We start from the raw sequence: 19,301 nt of genomic DNA on the forward strand, positions 1-19,301 counted from the left end.
ATAAAGGCACAGATGGGCTAAAAGCGAAGGATGGAAAAGACATCACACTAACACTGATCCAGAGAAAGCCAGAGAGACCGTGCTCATATCAGATGAAGTAAATTTCAGAGCAAATAATGCTACTAGGAATAAAGTGGGGCGTTTCACTGTGATCCAGGAGTCGATTCATGAAAAGGACACGACAATGCTTTATGTATCTAATAATAGAGCTTCAAAATACAGGAAGCAAAAACAGACTGAACTGCGTGGAGAGAGACAATTGCACAGTTATAAGCCAAAAGTTCAACACCTCTTTCAATAGGTAGAACAAGTAGCACGGATATAGGTCTTAACACTTTCAGCCAAGTTGGCCTGATTGGCATTTTCTAGAACACTCCACCCAACAACAGCAGATGTGACTTCTAAGGTTGGGACTCATCGGTGTGCAGATGTACTGAGTGTCACAGGGCTGGGAGGGAGTGTTGACAGCACACACAAGCCGCGCAGTGTCAATGGCGTCCAAGGGTCGAGCAAGAGAAGGGCCCAGAACTGGTCACTGGATTTGGCCATGTGGAGGCCATTGGTGACCTTGACAACAGCACTTGCGGGGGGGGGGGGGGGTTGGGCTGGGTGAGAGGCAGTCCCCACCTATGCTCATTTTCAAGGAGTTTTCCTGAAGAAGTCAGCAAAGCATGAGAAGTGCTGGCAGGAAGGTGTGGCAGGGGTTTCTCGAAAAAGGGATGCATTGGAGCAGCTTGGACGTGGCCGGGAAGAACCCAGGAGGGAGAGAGGGAACGTTTGAGGGCGAGGGCAGGATTTCAGAGACGATGTCCATGAGAGGTGGTGGGGCCCAGCGTCCCCAGGGAGCGGTGGCCGTGGCTGGGGACACAGACAGTTCTCAGTTAAGAGAAGAGGCTGGGTACCTCCAGAGGAGCGGCCAGGGCAGCGGCAGGCGTCCCGGGGGGCTTGCACGCGGGAGAGAGACTGAACTGTCTGCATTAGAGGCAATCGCCTCTAACTTTATCATTGGGCGGTGGGATGCAGGCTGGACCACGGGCTGGCATTTCCCTCTGGTCACCGCCATTGCTCGCTTTGCAACCCTGGACGAGTCACCCGGGTGACCTTGGGAAGGTGAACCTGGAGGCGTCCCCGGGACGGATGGGGCAGCAGGCTGGGAGGAGGCCTAGGAGCAACAGGAAAAGATTCCGGGGTGCGCGTCCTCCACGGCGCCACTAGAGGGCGCCAAGCGACCGCTCTGTTCCTTAGGGGCGCTTCCCACCCCCACCCGCCTGCCCCCCAGCCGCGTCCAGCCCGGCTCAAAGTCGCCAGGAGCCCGGGGTGATTCCAGACTCACCCAGAGGCTCATCAGACAAGGAACCGAGACAGAAAAGGGGGGGATGCCAGGACGACCTTCATCAGAAAGTGTCCTGTAGCCCGGTGAGCGATAGGTGGGTGGAGTCCCGCGCTGGCGACGGAATGACGCTGCCTGGTTTCGAGCAGCTGGGAAGGTCAAAATCCAAAATATGCTCTGTGGACCGGCCGCCGCTGCCACCCGGCACCGCGTTCCCGGGACGTGAGGCGTTGCTTTCACAGCCATTAACCAAGCACCCACGTTGCGCCAGGCCCTGCTGGTGCTGGGAATGAGCCCATGGAATGAATGAATGAGTGAGTGAATGGGCGAACCCAATGTGGAATTTCGAGGGGGGAGAGGGGAATGCCAGACGCAGAGCCTGAACGTGCTGGGCCAGCCGGACTTCCGCTGAGGGCTCAATGTGGCCCAGGGTTGGGAGAGGGAGAGGGAGAGGGAAGATGGGGATGAGAAGGAGCCCTCAGCTTGGATTTGAGGGGCCATCCAGTGCAGTACTTGAAGGAGAAGGGCGGGGAATGGACATGTGGACAGTTCATCACCAACTTCTGATAAAATACATGTGGCCCAGCAGCCACTACCATCCCCCATCAACTTAGAAAGAATTCTCTCTCGCCAGCACCCACTGCCTACTGCCAACTGAAAGCAGCCTCTACTATGAGCAAGAGAAAGCGGAGATGCCAAACAGAGTTTGCGGTGGGAGAGGCCAGGTTTGGGTGGAGGGTCCCCCCCCAACACACACAGAGTCAGCTCGGGGCAGAGTCCTGCCCCAGGAGGCCAAGGGAGCATCTCACAAAAATATCCCCTTCCCTGTCAGCTGGGGGCAGTCTAGCCAGCCCCCAGGATAAGGAATTTAGAGTGCTGGGCACCCTCTGTAAGCCGTCAGTCAACATAGACCATTCTTCTTACGATGTATTTATTCAACACAGCAAACATCTTTAGAAAACAGAAATGCAGGCACATTTGGTCAATGTATGGATCCTTGTAGACTGATGGTTCAGGTTCCTCTGATTTCCATTCTCTTAGAAACAACAAACACTTTTAATTTTGAGCCTATCACACATATAGGGCTGCACCTCCGGAGCCTGCTGCCCTGTTGCCCTGGCTCGGAGCCAGATTGCAGATGTTTGAGTCCCTTGGATGCCCAAATGGCTGCGTCTCCTGGGTGGTGCTGACTCACGGTGCAGGCTGCAAGCAGCCTCTCTCCATCTGCCAGTTCGCTGCTGGGTTTCTGGGGCTCCAATGGTGCGTGGTCAATTCAGAGTTCACTAACCTGCACCTCACAGATTTTCTTCCATCCCTGTTCCTACCCCAAAGGATATGGGGCAGGGGGCAGCCCTTAGCAGAGTGCCTGGTATTGAGTGAGCTCTCAGTGTTAGTTGTTGGTGGAGTTATTATTATTCATTACCATTATGATCATAGCACAAACTCATTGCAGTGCTTTGTATTTTTCCAGGAAGTTTATTTAGATCTGCTCGGGCATATGATGTAAGACTGGACTAGTGTGAAATAACAGACAGAGAAAGACAAGTATCACATGACATCACTTATATGTGGAACCTTCAGAAATGATACAAATGAACTTATTTACAAAACAGAAATAGACTCACAGACAGAAAACAAACTAATGGTAAGCAACAAGGACCTATTGTATAGCACAGGGAACTACACTCAATATCTTATAATAGGGACTTCCCTGGTGGCGCAGTGGTTAAGAATCCGCCTGCCAATGTAGGGGACACAGGTTCGAGCCCTGGTCGGGGAAGATCCCACATGCCGCGGAGCAACTAAGCCCGTGTGCCACAACTGCTGAGCCTGCGCTCTAGAGCCTGCAAACCACAACTACTGAGCCCATGTGCCACAACTACGGAGCCTACGCGCCTAGAGCCCGTGCTCCGCAGCAAGAGAAGCCACTGCAATGAGAAGCCTGCGCACCGCAACGAAGACCCAACGCAACCAAAAATAAATTAATTAATTAATTTAAAAAAATCTTAACCTATAACGGAAAAGAATCTGAAACAGATATATATATATATATATCACTTTACTGTACACTTGAAACTAACACAACATTGTACATTAACTATACTTCAATTTTTAAAATTCCACAGAAAAAGAAGAGTGGACTGATGGAAGGCAGGAGGAGGATGGGATATTAATCTGTCCCCTCTGCCATGAGCTTCTTAAAGACAAGAATCATCTCATTAGTCTTCATGTTCCAGCAGTTCCTGGGGCTTGGCACTGGGTAACTGAACAAGAATAGGCATACTGCATGTTTTGCAGTTTTCCAAAGATGATTTGGGGAAATCAAATCATCCCATCATCGTTCTACCAATCAGGATTCAGCTCTCTGACTGTGCACTTTGATATAAAAATAGCACCTTTGGCTTCCCTTCCTCCACCCAACTTAAGAAGCGAGTGATGAGTTTGAACTTCCAAAAGCCAATTACTGCTCCTTATAATAACTGTCATTTCTAAACCAAGAATGTGGGCAGCCTCCATTCTGGCCCTTATGTCATCTCGGTGTACTGGAGGAGGTCCAGGCAAATGGGAGCTGGGGGGAAACTTATTGGGCAGGCACGGCAGTCCCTGCCTTGTGTGGACCCAGATGCTGAGGCCATCGGAACGACAGCGTCAGCCCCGGCTGCTGTTCTAGGTGGATGCTTGTAGGTCTCCCCCGTGGTCCTCACGGCATTCTGGGGGGAATTATTTTGCCATTAGCAACCAGAACCTACAACAGCCAGGCTTCACCCCACCGTTCAAGTGTCACCTTCTGGCTTTCCCGTACATCGCTCCTACAGTCAGGCCTCTCTGCTTTTGCAGAAGCTGCTTCCTGCTCTGGGAACGTCCCCTCCCAACCTCCCTCTTTCCAGCCTAGCAATGTGACACTTCCCTCATCTCCTCTCCCTCTGAAAAAGATCCTCAGTCTCCATATGTATATTTAATAACACAGATGACTATATTCTAGCTCAACACATCCTAGTCATTCATTCGTTCAAAGAAACTACACAGGTTAAGTGCTTAGAACAATGTCAGGCACAGGCTAAATGCTCAAAACACGTTAGCTCGTTAACACCATTCATTCATTCAGTATTAGTGCAGTGTCTCAGGCTCTGTGCTGTTCGCTGAGTCCACAGCAGTGAACAGGACAGACGTAGTCCCTGACCACCTCTCACCGCCCCCCGCAAGTTCCCACCGTTAGGGCTTGAGGTGTCGGTACTGCGGAGCCCCGCCCAACACTGGAACTACGAGTCCCAGAAGGCTGCGCGGCGGAGTCACCCGGGCCGCCTGAGCGCGACGCCGTGACGTCGGTACCGTGAGGGGGCCCAGTGGCTGCGGCGGGCGCCGGCCGCGGGCGACGGGAGGCGGGCGGCGGCGGCGGCGGCGGCGGCGGCGGCGGCGGCGGCGGGGCGGGGCCGGCGGACGGCGGCCTTTAGGGAGGAGCCGGCGCTCCCTCTCCTCAGTCGGCAGTGGGCTAGCGGGCGGTCGGCTTGTGCTGCTCGTTTCTCTCGTGCGTCCGCCCGCTCGCTCTCGCGCCGAGTCGCGGCCGCCTTCTCAGCGCTGCCTGCGGGTCCCGAGCGCGGCGCCATGTCGGAGCCCGGGGGCGGTGGCGAGGACGGTTCGGCCGGCCTGGAGGTGTCGGCAGTGCAGAACGTGGCCGACGTGTCGGTGCTGCAGAAGCACCTGCGCAAGCTGGTGCCGCTGCTGCTGGAGGATGGCGGCGAGGCCCCGGCCGCGCTCGAGGCGGCGCTGGAGGAGAAGAGCGCCCTGGAGCAGATGCGCAAGTTCCTCTCGGACCCGCAGGTGCACACGGTCCTGGTGGAGCGCTCCACGCTCAAAGGTGCGGGGCCGGGGCTGCGGTGGGTCCCCCGGCGCCCCGCCTCGCTCCCGCCACACCCCTTGCCGCCGGGGCCCCAGGGTGCCCCCTTCCGGGTCGCGGGGACGGAGGAGGTCGCCCAGCCTCGCCGTCACCCGCAACAATGGGATCGCTTTGTCAGCTCGGCCTCAAGATGGCCGAGTTGGGTGGAGACAGCGTCTCCCGGGCTGAGCGCGGGCGGAGGCCGCATCCCGGCCTCCAGTGTCACATGGGCTTTTCGGTTTCGATTTGCGTCCAGGCCAAGGCCGGCCTCGGGAGGGATGTGTCAGGGGTGGCGCCGGGGGCAGCCTGGATTGTGGTCCTTCGGTCGTCCGGGTGTAGGGGGAGATACTGGCGAGCCGGAGCTGGGGGAGCCCTGACCGGCGGGCATCCCGGCCTCTGCCTTGTGCGGACCCAGATGCCGAGGCCCGAGGAGTGACAGTGACAGCCCCGGCTGCGAGCGGGGCATCACTGTTCTAGGTGGATAGCGCACGCAGGTCTCCCTCTTGGACTTAATGCTGTCCCTGTTGAGTGGGTGCATCTGCCCACTTCAGACGCGAGAAAACTGAGGCTCAGTCGAAGTGACTGCCCCAAGGTCACACCAGCTAATCCTACTCCCTAGGCTAGACTCAGCATCTCAGTGTCCGGCCCACTGCTTGTTTTCCTTCATCATGCCTTGTATTTGTGTGATGCTTAGATGATCCTAATGATGGCCCCATGGTCTTTGAATCTATTTTACAGATCTTAAAAGGAGAGAGACTTAGATTAGGCACCTAGTGGAGGGACGGGACAAAAGGTTTGCATATTCCAGCAGTCTCCTCAAATAGTGACCTCCCAAAAGCAAGCCTAGGTTCCTCTTGAGAGTGGAGCTTGCCTTCAGGGAGGGTTTCCCCTTGATGCTTTCAGACCATTTTGTAGCCAATGGCGAGCTTATTTGACAGCACATGTCTGGGTGTGGCACCGTCCATCCGGGAAGCCAAGGATGATGTCCAGGTAAATGCTAGCTTAGCACCAAGGATTGGGCATTGTCTGAAAGTGTTCGGAGACAAGCTTCTTATGATCTCAAAAGCTGTATGGTTCTGTCAGTAAGAGAATCTCAACTCTCTGCCTCACCGCTCCCCTACACACACTTAGTTTCTTGCAGATAGTTTGTTTCTTTCAAAGGTTTTTCCTACTGGGGAGATGCTTCATTGTAGCACTGGCCTCTGCAGGAGGGTCAGCGAGTGTGACCCAGCGAGTGTTTGGGGTTGTTTTCCTGCATGGAAACTGCTACTGTTTAAAAAAAAATTTTTTTGACTCATCTATTTTCTTTCAAAAAAAGTATATAGTCACAATAGAAAATTAAAGTATTCAGATAAAAAAGTCACCTGACCTGAAATCCTTCGACCTGGATATGACCACTGTCAGCATTTTGATATCTGTCTTTCTGGTCGTTTTTTAATGAATATACATTATTTTATTAAAATACATTTTAATCTGCATTGTTATTGTATTTTGAGTAGCTTTACCTTGGCTGATTCTTGATCATATTTTCATTGCACAGTTTTTGTTTTGAAATCAGTGATTTCTACCTTAGGTCTCAGTTTCTTTTTTACAGGAAAAAATGGTAGGTTTTGTTCTTTGCTTCTAGAGTGCTCCTCAGTGATTCACTTTTCTCAAACAACTTAGAATTGAACTTTGCTCAAATTATTGGAGGGGGACCCTATTTCTGTTGAATGCTTTCTGGTGCAAATCACCTCTGTTTTCTTGATGGGTCCATTTTCTCCTTTCAGCAGAGCGAGTATCCACGGATCCAAATCTTGGCTCCATAATGACTTGCACTTTTGAATGTTGACTAGGTAATGAGACTGTCTGCAATTGAAATCCTATCTCATTCCTGGATTTATAAAAGTCCTGGAAGTATTTCTAGTAATTCAACCTGTCTTAACTTATTTTTCACTTACAAAAATCTGAGGAAGAACTATGCCGTCCCATCAGTCTTATTAGCATCCTGGCTACACTAGCATAATTTAGACATAAGTGTTAGCCCAGGTCACTTAGAAGGAGGGCTGGTTTTTATGAGTTAGCGTTGCCATTTGCACATTTAATCAAATACGAACACCCAGTAGTTATTTACGGTGAAAAGGCAGGCTTGCATTATGATGTGGAGAATAAATCTGAATGGTTTGAACTCAATAAAGACCGCCACCAACAATGAAGTCATATAACTTATTTAATGAACGGGAGAAGTTACTTTTACTTTATCTTCCCCCCACTTTCCCCCTTTTTTATGGAAAGAATTTTCCAAACACATGTAATTGTATATAGAAGCTTTTTTTTATATGAAGGTATATCTCTGTATGTTTTTTTAAGTACTCCAGCTAGCTTTAAACTATTTTTGTTAAAGTAAAGCCGCCTTTAAAGTGTAGAATAAAGGTTGTGACTGTAACACTTGATCATTTTTTTTTTTTTTTTGGCCACACCGCGAGGCATGCGAGCTCGTAGTCCCCCATCCAGTGATCGAATCTAACCCGTGCCCCCTGCAGGGGAAGCGCGGAGTCTTAACCACTGGACCACCGGGGAAGGCCCCCTAACAGTTAATTTTGATAGTGAAGAGTTGGTGAAAGGGAATGTCAAATTGTAGCTCCCCGTTTTAAAAAGAGAAATCTCCTTCCTGTAATTCCTGGCCTATAGAAAATTGTTTTCCTCATAGCGTACTTCTAAAAGTATGACCAGGTGGGTGATCCCTACGTGATAGGCATATTACGATGTTAATGACACTTTTGTAGCGCTTTTTACCTGAAGTGCATTTTGGGGTGTGTTCTGCCCCGTGAAAGGTTGGGTGGTGAAGGTAGGGACTGGTAAGGATGCTGCGGTTTGCAGCTGCTGGAGTGGTGGTTCCAGGGCTTGTCTGGGACCAGGCTGGGAACGGGTGCTGTGGGGTTTTGGTTCGGTTTTGTTCCACTCAGACGTGTTACCCTTGGAGCTTTGTCTGTAAGACCGGAAGTAGTGGCTGCCTTTAGTCGGTGCCTACCCGAAGCTTGGGATTCTAGTTGTTCCTGACGTACATGGTTCAGGGGTTTTACCCTCTTCATTAGTGCAGAGGTGACTGGAGTCTGGAAGAAAGCCATTGCTCCTTGCAGGACTCGGCTTCCTAGAGGCGCGGTGGCATACAGAGAGGTATGTTTTTGTGGAGTTTTAAACATTATTTTTCTGAGGACTTAATTTCCCTAAAAAGAGAAGAAATGTCGTAGATGGATGAGTAAAAAGTATTCATTTCTGGCTTAGACCCCAAAATGGTTAATAAAATGATTAATAAATTAATAGGAAATATTGGCTGTGACATGGCACTGTCTTGGAGCGCTGGGCCAGGAGTCCATCAGCCTGAGTTCTTGCTGTCCTGTGCTGTCACGCCATAGGTGGGGCCCCCACCCTCTGTAGGACAAAGCAGTCTGCAGCAAGATGCTTTTTAAAGTGAGGTGTTTCGTAGTGAGTGGAATTCATGTACAGGAAAGGGAAAGCAGTCATTACTTCTTTTTAAAAAGTAAAGACAGATGGAAATTTCGACTCTCAGCATCATGGAGTATCAGGCTGGGAACGGCGGGAGAGATTTAGTCCAGCGCCTCTGTCATGAGTGAGGAAACCAAAACCGCAGAATTTTAAGACCCAGTTAGGAAAAAGATGTTTTAAGAAGGATTCTGAAACCTAAGAACTAATTTCTCTGTTGAATTCCTTGGTATCCATTAAATAGGAGTGTTTGTTTTCATTTACTTCATAGCAATTACTTCTTTTGAATTAGTGTTAGCCTTAAAAAGCATGAAGTCTTAAATCCTTTAGGCATTACTGACTTAGTTTTTTTCACTTCCTTCTCTTTTTTTCTGGAAATGTCAAGAGGAGCCCCAGTTTTACCTTGTGTACAAGGATTACATGGGGTTCAACCCTCCTTTCAAATTCCCAACAATGTTATGATGGAGGAGAAGACTCAAGACGCTCACCACACTCTTAGCCTTGTGCGGGGCAGGGAGTGGATGCGAAGAAGTCACGGCCTCAGAAGGAGGACAGAAGGGCGGGTGGACGTCAAGGTGGCTGGAGGAAGTACCAGGGATGGGAAAGCGGAGAGCTACCAGGAGGGCGCGTACCAGGAGGGAGTGTACGACAGCGAATCGCCCAAAGTAATGTGGTATTAGGAGTCTGTTTGGATTTTAAAGGGAAAAGAAAAGGAAAGATAAAGAGAGCCAGGAACACGTAACACGTCATCTGGCCAAAGAAAATGACTGGCTTCGTTTGCTAGCTTGAGAGGAGGCTTGCCCTGTGGCTGGAGAACGTTGGGAGGGGAGAGGGGGGGAGGGGATGACCAAGGGCAGGGGAGCCGGCAGCCTCCCCTCACCCCTTTCCAGTTGCCTGTTCACCAGTCTGCGGACACATACCCATCTACCTAGGAGAGGTGATATGAGTCTTAAGGTAATTGAATGGGCATCTGTTTGTATTTCATTAAATGAGGCACATTGCTTACCTAATTCACAAGGTAATGATACAAATCACTTGTACTTTGAAATACATTCATCTTTCAATAGAAGCATATGCAGAATAGTGCTAAATGACATTTTGAACATCTCGAGGAATTTGATGAACTCTCAGAAGTTAACCAAAGAAATGTCCACAGGGCGCTGTAAGATGTATCAGTATGGCTTGCAGCACAGGAACTCGAGAGTCAGGTGCAGCCTGTCTGCGCTGGTATTTTAGTTCCCTGAATGTGTTAGTAGGCAGCACAGTATCAGTCTGTTGTGTATTAACCAGTAACTTTAGCATCATTAGGAAACTGGTTCAGACTTTACCGAAAGTGGTATTACCTGATAAACGTGCAGATGGTGTTCGTATATAGCAGGATTAGTACCCTCTTTGTTGGGAATCAACTAATAAGTGTCTTTCTCTCCTCCTTTAAACAATTTTTTTTTAAAGTTTCTGCAGAAATAGAATTATTGTTATTTGGAAAATACAATAATTTATAAAGAGGCAGGAAAGTTTAAATTGTTGGGCAGTTTATAAAACCATGTCATGTGTTCTTTATAACGGGAATCAGACATCCTCAGACTTCATATGATCTTCGTATTTATGGGGAATAGCGTTAAAAAACTAATCCAAAATGTAGTCTATGGCTGATATTAATAATGACTTGCATAAATTACTGTCATCAAAGGAAGTTAGACTTTTACAGAGCAGTAGAGGGCACGTATTTCGCATACCCGTGTCTGAGGATTATGTCATCGTGTGTGCGTTCCCGAGCCCCAGCCGTCTCCTGCTGCATTGCAGTGTTATTCCTAGCGCGGGCTGGGCTGGGCTGGGCTGGGCGTTCACAGTGGTCCCGAGACAGCCGTGACTCATCACCTGGCCTGCTGCCAGTTCCTTTAACCCTGTTCGCATTAGGATGTGCTGGGGATGTGGTTAGATGTTGTGTCCAGTTGGCATGTTTTCTATATGATTTTATTTGTATAGAGGATGCCGCTCTGTCCAGGAGGAAGATATGATTCAAGGTTACACCATATTTTTTACTTAGTAATTTCCTTTGGTGATTATAGAATGTTACTTTTATTGTCTATTTATTGTTTGGGTGTTATCTTAATGACATATTTTATATAAGTCATAGAACAGCATTATTGAAAGTTCCAAAAGTCAAGGGAAAAAATATTTCATAATCCCACCACCCTGACAAGTATTTTAGTTTGGGGGTATTTCCTTATACTCTTTGTCTTTTTGTTTTACAGATTGCAATTATATGTTTGATTGGTTTCAGGCAGTATGATTTATCTTATCTTGTGGTATGTCCACATTTCAGTAGTTAGAAAACTCAGTTGGTTGGTTTGGGGTTTTTTTCAGGTAGTTAGTAATTTTAAAAAACAGCTAGAGGGCTTCCCTGGTGGCGCAGTGGTTGAGAGTCCGCCTGCCGATGCAGGGGACACGGGTTCGTGCCCCGGTCCGGGAGGATCCCACATGCCGCGGAGCGGCTGGGCCCGTGAGCCATGGCCGCTGAGCCTGTGCGTCCGAAGCCTGTGCTCCGCAGTGGGAGAGGCCACAACAGTGAGAGGCCCGCGTACCGCAAAAAAAAAAAAACAAACAGCTAGGACGTCACTGGCATACGAAAATGTTCCGCCACTCACTCCTCCTCTCCTTCCTAAAATTATACTAAAAACAACATTTTGGAAGAGTAATTGTCTTGATGAATATATATTTATATATATATATAAATAAATATACTAATACTTTATATTCTTTTAGTGTGAATTTTGTATTTGTCTCATCTTAAAACGAAAGAAGCAAATAGCTTTTGCGCATAGTTTTTAGCATTTATAGAAACCTTTTAGACCACCTAATTTAATATCCCACCCCCTCCTCTGTTGCCCCTTTTACGTTTTACGAATTTGAAGCTGACAGGAAGAAAAATGACTTTCCCGAGATCACTTAGTTAAGTCTACTGCCTTTGTTATTACACCATGATGTAGAAGTGAAGGCGAATCGTACATATCAAGTTAGATTAATCCTTCGATATTAATTTTTGCTAATGCAGTTATTCCATACAGTATGTCGTCCCAAAGATAATTCAGCTAGAGGGTGTACCCATCTAGCTGATCAGTACTAGATCCAGAGGTTTGTATTACTTCCCATTTTTATGATTTTTATATTAATTTTTCAACTTTCATTTTTAACTATCTAGAAATTTTATTCGCATGCATCTTGAGTTATCTTAGTATTAAATTCCAGTAAGCTTTTTCAAATCACTGCTGTATTCATAAACTGACCCCAGAGCAGGCTGTGAAAGCGCCGTAAGAGCAGAAGGGACAGCCAGGTGAATGCCCCCTTGGTGACCTGGGGATGCTTCTTGCTGGGGGTTTCCCTGTAGGGCCTTAAAGAGGGAAGAGGGCAGGCTGTTGAGGAGCCCGGGTTTGGAATCAGACTTCTGAATTTTCACTCTGTCCCTTTCCAGTCACATGTCTGAGGGCAATTTACTTACATTCCTTGCTTGGAAAATAATAATAATAATTGTCATGCCAAGCCCCATAGTGTCGCCGTGAGGGGTAGATGTGTGATGCGCCTAAAGTAATGCCTGTCGCATAGCAAGTGCTGAGTAGACACCTGAGCAGAATACCCTGGGGCTGGGGGTGGGAAGCGGCCTCTGTGATTGGAGCACAGGGGATGAGACTGCTGGGATGCGGTGGGGAGGACACCACCTAGCACCGCCCTGGGGCCGGGGCCCACTCTAGGCAGCGGCTCAGTCAGTCATTCAACGACCCAGGCATGCCAGTGCGTCCCCAGTTTACAAACAAGGAAACGGAGATGCCAAGAAGTTAAGAACCTTGCCCAAGATCCCACAGCAAATAAGTGCCTGGGTCAGCAGTCAGAAAAAATGGGTAGAGGGAGAATTAGGTAGAGCCGAGTCACGTAGGGGTTTAAACGTCAGGCTGGAGTTGGGGTGAGGCTAGTCGTGCTCTGAACAGTTGATAAATTAAAAATTGGAATACTGACATGAATTTGATAGAATATTTATTATGATTTGTAGAGGATGTTGGTGATGAAGGAGAAGAAGAAAAAGAATTTATTTCCTATAACATCAACATAGACATTCATTATGGAGTTAAGTCCAATAGGTGAGTAGTATGAATATACCATTATTTTGGACTATAAACTTGTGAGGATTAAATGTAAATCCTAATCGACTCAGACAGAGATGCTAAGAACACTCAAAAGATTTCTGCTCTTTAATTCAGTTTCTTATCTTTGATTTTATTTATTCAAATTAAGAGGATTTGCAAGTCAGTATAAAATCTAAAATATTTTTATTTTAATTGCCATATCATGGCATCATCCATTCTAGGTTTGAGCCATAATGCACTTAGCATATCTAATAATGCTCTCAGAGTATACCTGGGTTTTCATTATTACAAGTAAGTAGTAAACGTTCATAGGTACACCGGTCTGATTCTTTTTAGGATAAATCCCTAAAGATAGCATTACGGGTTCAGATGCGATGCATCATTGAAGTCTTTAACGTGTGTTACCAGATCTCCCACCTTTTAAAAAGGTTGTGCCAGTTTATACTCCAGTAGACATATTCAAATTCAAGTGCGTAAATGTTTATCTTGCCTTGGCTTTTTAAAACTTTTTACTTTGAATAATTTCAAGCTTACAAGAGTTGCATGGGTAGCATGTAGAACTCCCAGATGTCAGTTAACATTTGCCATGTTTGCATCATCATTTTTTTTCCTGAACCATTTGAGAGTTATAGACAACCTGCCCCTTTATCCCTAAATACTTCGCAGCATTTCCTAAGAACAAAAACATTCTTGTTCACAGCCTCAGTACAATTTTCAAATTCCAGAAACTTTGGTACAGTATTACTCTAGGTATAGTACATATTCATATTTTCTCAATAATGTCCCCTACAGTATTTCTCCCATGATCCAGAATCCAATTCTGTGTCTTTCTTTCTGTGTCTTTGATGACATTGCCATTGTTGATAAGTGCAGGCCAGTAGTTTGACGGACTGCCCCTCCATTGGATCTGTCTGATGTTTCTCCATGGTTACAGTCAAGTTGCACATTTTCAGCAGGAATACTACTCCGACTGTGTTCCTTCTCAGCGTGTCACATCAGGAAGCTTCACTGACTTTTTAGAATAATGTGAAGTGTTATGTATAAAGTACATATACGTAATATGAGAACTGGAAAATTCAAGTGTTGCTTCTGTTGAAGCTGTTAATTCAACCACCTTTGAGCACCTGTTATGTGTAAGATACAGCAGTAGGTGTGCAAAGGAATAAAACATAGCTCCTTTTCCCAAGAAGTTTATGGTCTTTTGGGAGAAAGGATGGCAGATACACAACCAGCTGTAATACTTGGCAAAGTCTTAGAGGTGTGGAATACCATGAAACATGAAGACTGGGGAGATTGCTCCTGCTTAGGAATGGCCCCATGGGAGAAGTGATGCTGGAGTTGGGTTTTGGGGGTTCCTTGGAATTTCAGCAGATGAATATAGGTTTCTTAAGCAACTACACAAAAGCACATGAAGTTTAGAGAATGGGCCATGTAGTTTAAAGGGTGTCTCAGGTGGGGTAGGGGGTGCGTAGCAGGAGATGAAACTGGAAGGGTTGGTTTAGGCCAGGCTGCAGGCGCCTGGAATGTCCTCTCGTCAGTTCAACCTGCAGGTGACTTTTGTTTAGTCAAGTTGACATGTGATTCAATGCCATAAATGAATGGGACAAATTATTATGAGATCGGATTTAAGTTAATCGGGGCTTGTAACTTGCAATTGCTAGGGAGGTTAGTTTTCCTGAGGGCAAGGTTATGAACTCAACCCCCATATGAGATAAACTAACTTGGTCTGCTTTCATGGTCACATGTTATAACCTTAACCTTGATTTGCTAGTTCTCACATAGGTGAGTAAAGAAAGAGAAGCAATGTATTTCACTATTAGAAAAGCAACAGTTTAGTCTATTCCTAATATGATTTTAAAATTAAAACATTCAAATGAATTTTTAGTTTGCATGCAACACAAAGAAGGCTGCAGTTACTGAAACTGATGAAGAATGAGACTCTGTTCTAATTTCTTCTTTTCCGTTCTTTCAGCCTGGCATTCATTAAACGGACTCCAGTGATTGATGCAGACAAGCCGGTATCGTCCCAGCTCCGTGTCCTCACACTCAGTGAAGACTCGCCGTATGAAACCTTGCACTCTTTCATTAGCAATGCGGTGGCTCCTTTTTTTAAGTCCTATATCAGAGAGTCTGGCAAGGCAGACAGGTAAAAACCATTTTTCCTTTGGTAGTTTGAATGCCATATTTTACTTCATGTTCACAACACGCTGTGGAAGATGATGTAAAATTCAGAAATCGGGAGGGAAAAGCTAGTAAACCAAGAGGGTGTAAATCTGTTGCATTAATAAAATGTGTATTATTAATATTTGACAGACCTGAAATAATAGAATCTCTTTGGAGACCAATAGCGCACTAAAGTTTGAGGTATTTCCTGTCTTTTTAGGGATGGTGATAAAATGGCTCCTTCAGTTGAAAAAAAGATTGCAGAACTTGAAATGGGACTCCTTCACCTGCAGCAGAATATTGAAATTCCAGAGATCAGCCTGCCCATTCATCCAATTATTACAAATGTTGCAAAACAGTGTTATGAGCGTGGAGAAAAGCCGAAAGTTACAGACTTTGGAGACAAGGTTGAAGACCCAACTTTTCTCAATCAGTTACAATCTGGAGTTAACCGCTGGATCCGAGAAATTCAAAAAGTAAGAGCACAGTATTGAAAATGTCATGTAAAACGCTTTACTCTTTAATATCTGTGAGAAAACTGGTCCGAGTTCTTGTCAACGAGGTGAATTCTGTGATGACTGTTAGCAGTACCTCCCACTGGTCCCGGGAATGCTCAGTGGAGGATTAACGTCGGCCCAGGTGGAGTGGAGTGGTCAAGGGTACCGTGTGACATGGTTTAAATACCATCCCTGAGAGAGCGCTAATCTCAGCTGTCTCAGACCTTTGATTTCTTTTTTTTTTTTGGTTGTACTTTGTGGCATGTAGCATCTTAGTTCCCCAACCAGGGATCGAACCCGCACCCCCTGCAGTGGGAACGTGGAGTCTTAACCACTGGACCTCCGGGGAAGTCCAGACCTTTGATTTCAAACTAAACCGCTTATAATACAAGGAAGGAAATCTGCTTGAAATGTAAAAACTAAATTATAATGCATGTTCTTAGTTAACGGTACTTTTTTTACCTTTGTTTAAATGCTGAATACTCTTGAATGTTATTTTATATTTAAGGTGACCAAACTTGATCGAGATCCTGCCTCAGGAACTGCCTTACAGGAAATCAGTTTTTGGCTAAACTTGGAACGTGCGTTATACCGCATCCAGGAGAAACGAGAGAGCCCAGAAGTTCTCCTGACACTGGATATCTTGAAACATGGCAAGCGTTTCCATGCCACCGTCAGCTTCGACACTGACACAGGTAAGCACTAGAGCTGATAGTCTGATCAATAAGCTGTTGACCTGGGTTTTGTGATGAAAATGAATAGATGCACCATCTTTTCTGACTGTTTACTCCTTGGCAACTTATCTCATCTTTCCCCCAGCTCTAGGTAATGAAAATGATTTTCTCACATACCTCCCTTTCCCTTCCAGGGTTTTAAGAACATAAGCCAGTTTCTAGGCATGAGTACAGGGGACGCTGGGAGCTTCCCTCCTGTTTTCTCAGTTACTTGGTTCCTTGAGTAGGCTGTACTTTTTTAGTGTAAAGTCAAGTGTGCTTTTGACAATCCAAGCAGAAACACGGTTTATGTTAAGCAGAAGTTCTTTGCCCACAGGGCTGTGGAAGGAGAGCTGGTCAGTACTTTCTCTTCCGCTATTTACCTGCCCCTTTCCTCTGTTCTCTGCCCTCCTCCCTGTTCTGAAAAGTAGTCAAGATAAAGTTATTTTCTGAACGGGCAGCAGGGGGAGTGATGTTGAATGAGCATGTACCAGGCACACAAATGTGGAATGACTGGCCATGGGTGGACATTGCTCTACCACTCTGTGCCCACCAGAGACGTGTTAGAACAAGTCATCAGGACTGCAGCAGTTGTCATGTTCTTTTCTTCGCCTCAAAAAAAGGTTGTGGGGCTTCCCTGGTGGCGCAGTGGTTGAGAGTCCGCCTGCCGATGCAGGGGACACGGGTTCGTGCCCCGGTCCGGGAAGATCCCACATGCCGCGGAGCGGCTGGGCCCATGAGCCATGGCCGCGGGGCCTGCGCGTCCGGAGCCTGTGCTCCGCAACGGGAGAGGCCACAACAGTGAGAGGCCCGCATACCGCAAAAAAAAAAAAAGGTTGTGGTGCCCACATGTTACATGTTAGAGGGAATTCCGGGTGGAAACCTTCCAGTTATTTTGGTCATACTGCATATGTTCACTGGGATATGGGCACTCACTAGTACTGAAGTGTATACCTTGAATTTTTTAATACCTCTGAAACCTTTATTTCTTTCCTAATACATTTCTTTTGTAAATCTTATGCCAGAGGAAGTAAAAAAAAAAAAAACAGACCAGGAGCCAGGTTTTTCTGTGATTCCATGTCCATAATACATTCCCCTAACTTGAGCCATGGGTATAAAATTTAAATTTTACTGTTCTTAAGGATGATAAAATTCTAATTTTTTAAAACTAAAGTAGGGCTTCCCTGGTGGCACAGTGGTTGAGAGTCTGCCTGCCGATGCAGGGGACATGGGTTCGTGCCCCGGTCCAGGAAGATTCCCACATGCCGTGGAGTGGCTGGGCCCGTGAGCCATGGCTGCTGGGCCTGCGCGTCCGGAGCCTATGCTCCGCAACGGGAGAGGCCACAACAGTGAGAGGCCCACGTACCGCAAAAAAACAAAACAAAACAAAACAACTAAAGTAGTGGGAGACGCAAGAGGGAAGAGATATGAGCATATATGTATATGTATAGCTGATTCACTTTGTTATAAAGCAGAAACTGACACACCATTGTAAAGCAATTATACTCCAATAAGGATGTTAAAAAAAAATACTAAGGTGGTATTACTAGAATGTTTAGATGATATAGAAAGCAAAAAAAAGATGAAATCTTTGGGGCTACCACTCGTAGCCTTTGGAGTGCATATGAGTTGTCTGAGTTGACTGATATTCTTAAAAAAGCAATAATGAGACCACACTGGGATTATCTTGTTAATAACACTCTTTTCTTTCAAATAGCACAATTTCTGTGTCACTAAATCTTTTGCAACATCAAAATGCTCTGTTGTGAGGATATACTTTCGTTTACTTAAGCAGTATTTAAACCTAAAAGAAATATCTTTTTGCTTTTTTTTTTCGTTGTGGTATAACTGACATATAACAACATTATAGTTGTATCACTTCATGTGAAAACCATTAACTGTTTCTATGTTAATCTAGGTCTGAAACAGGCTTTGGAAACTGTGAATGACTACAATCCTCTGATGAAAGATTTTCCTCTGAATGACTTGCTGTCTGCCACTGAGCTGGACAAGATAAGGCAGGCACTTGTTGCAATTTTCACCCATCTGAGAAAGATCCGAAACACAAAATACCCCATTCAGAGGGCACTGCGTTTGGTGGAGGCGATCTCAAGAGACTTGAGTTCTCAGTTACTCAAAGTGCTGGGCACTAGAAAACTGATGCATGTTGCTTATGAAGAATTTGAAAAAGTGAGTTGTAATATATCAGAAAACCAACCTGGGGGCACTGAGATGAAAATCCGCTTTAATAATAAACTTCCTTTCTTAAATTATATACCAGGTTATGGTCGCGTGCTTTGAAGTCTTTCAGACTTGGGATGATGAATATGAGAAACTCCAGGTGTTGTTGAGAGACATTGTCAAAAGGAAAAGGGAGGAAAACCTGAAGATGGTGTGGCGCATCAACCCTGCTCACAGGAAGCTTCAGGCTCGCCTGGACCAGATGAGGAAGTTTAGGCGCCAGCACGAGCAGCTGAGAGCTGTCATTGTCAGGGTCCTGAGGCCACAGGTGTGATTCACATTCTAGAAATTCGTATGTGCATTGTTTGAATGACCCTCTCTCTTTTTTTGTTTAGATTTAACTACTTGTTTCTGTTTTATACTGTGAAGTACTTCCTTAGCTCCGTTTTTACCCATCACTGTAATCTTTTTAAGATCTAGTGATTCTGAATCCTGGTGTTTCAGTTCAAATCTTTCACATTCTCCATCGATTCATCCCCATCTCCAAATTGCATGGACCCCAGAGCCAGACTTCGTGGGTTTAAATCCTAATCCCACCGTTGAACTAGCCATGTGCCTGGGGCACGTTATTTAACCTTTTCCCCAGACCCCTTATCTCTAAAATGTGGATAATAATTGCATTTGCCTCAGATTTATTAAAAGAATTAAATGACTCCTTTTCTTTGTTCGTGCTTTTTTATCTCTTCTCAGTCCACCACTCTTCTTCACCAATGCCTTTCTCCCTTTAAAAAACCCAGTCCAGAAATACTTACAGGTAGAAGAGTTGGTAAGTGGATAGATATAGGATAAAGCCAGTACAGAGCCAATGTTAATTATAGGCTCTAGGTGGCGGTATATGGGTATTCAGTCTAGAATTCTTTC

General features: G+C 46.1%; 1 protein-coding gene across 1 annotated transcript in view; it reads left to right on the forward strand.

The window, feature by feature from the left end:
- The first annotated feature begins 4,775 nt into the window (after positions 1–4,775).
- Positions 4,776–19,301, forward strand: part of DYNC1H1 (dynein cytoplasmic 1 heavy chain 1) — a 66,152-nt gene continuing 51,626 nt past the window's right edge. Inside the window, exons 1-7 of the mRNA XM_004262407.4 lie at positions 4,776–5,186; positions 12,733–12,820; positions 14,799–14,972; positions 15,210–15,465; positions 15,995–16,181; positions 18,118–18,389; positions 18,481–18,708. Coding sequence (XP_004262455.1) covers positions 4,934–5,186; positions 12,733–12,820; positions 14,799–14,972; positions 15,210–15,465; positions 15,995–16,181; positions 18,118–18,389; positions 18,481–18,708 — 1,458 coding nt within the window. The 5' untranslated portion in view covers positions 4,776–4,933. The remainder of the gene's footprint in view (positions 5,187–12,732; positions 12,821–14,798; positions 14,973–15,209; positions 15,466–15,994; positions 16,182–18,117; positions 18,390–18,480; positions 18,709–19,301) is intronic.

Source organism: Orcinus orca, chromosome 2 (assembly GCF_937001465.1).
Source record: "Orcinus orca chromosome 2, mOrcOrc1.1, whole genome shotgun sequence".
NCBI lineage: Eukaryota > Metazoa > Chordata > Mammalia > Artiodactyla > Delphinidae > Orcinus > Orcinus orca.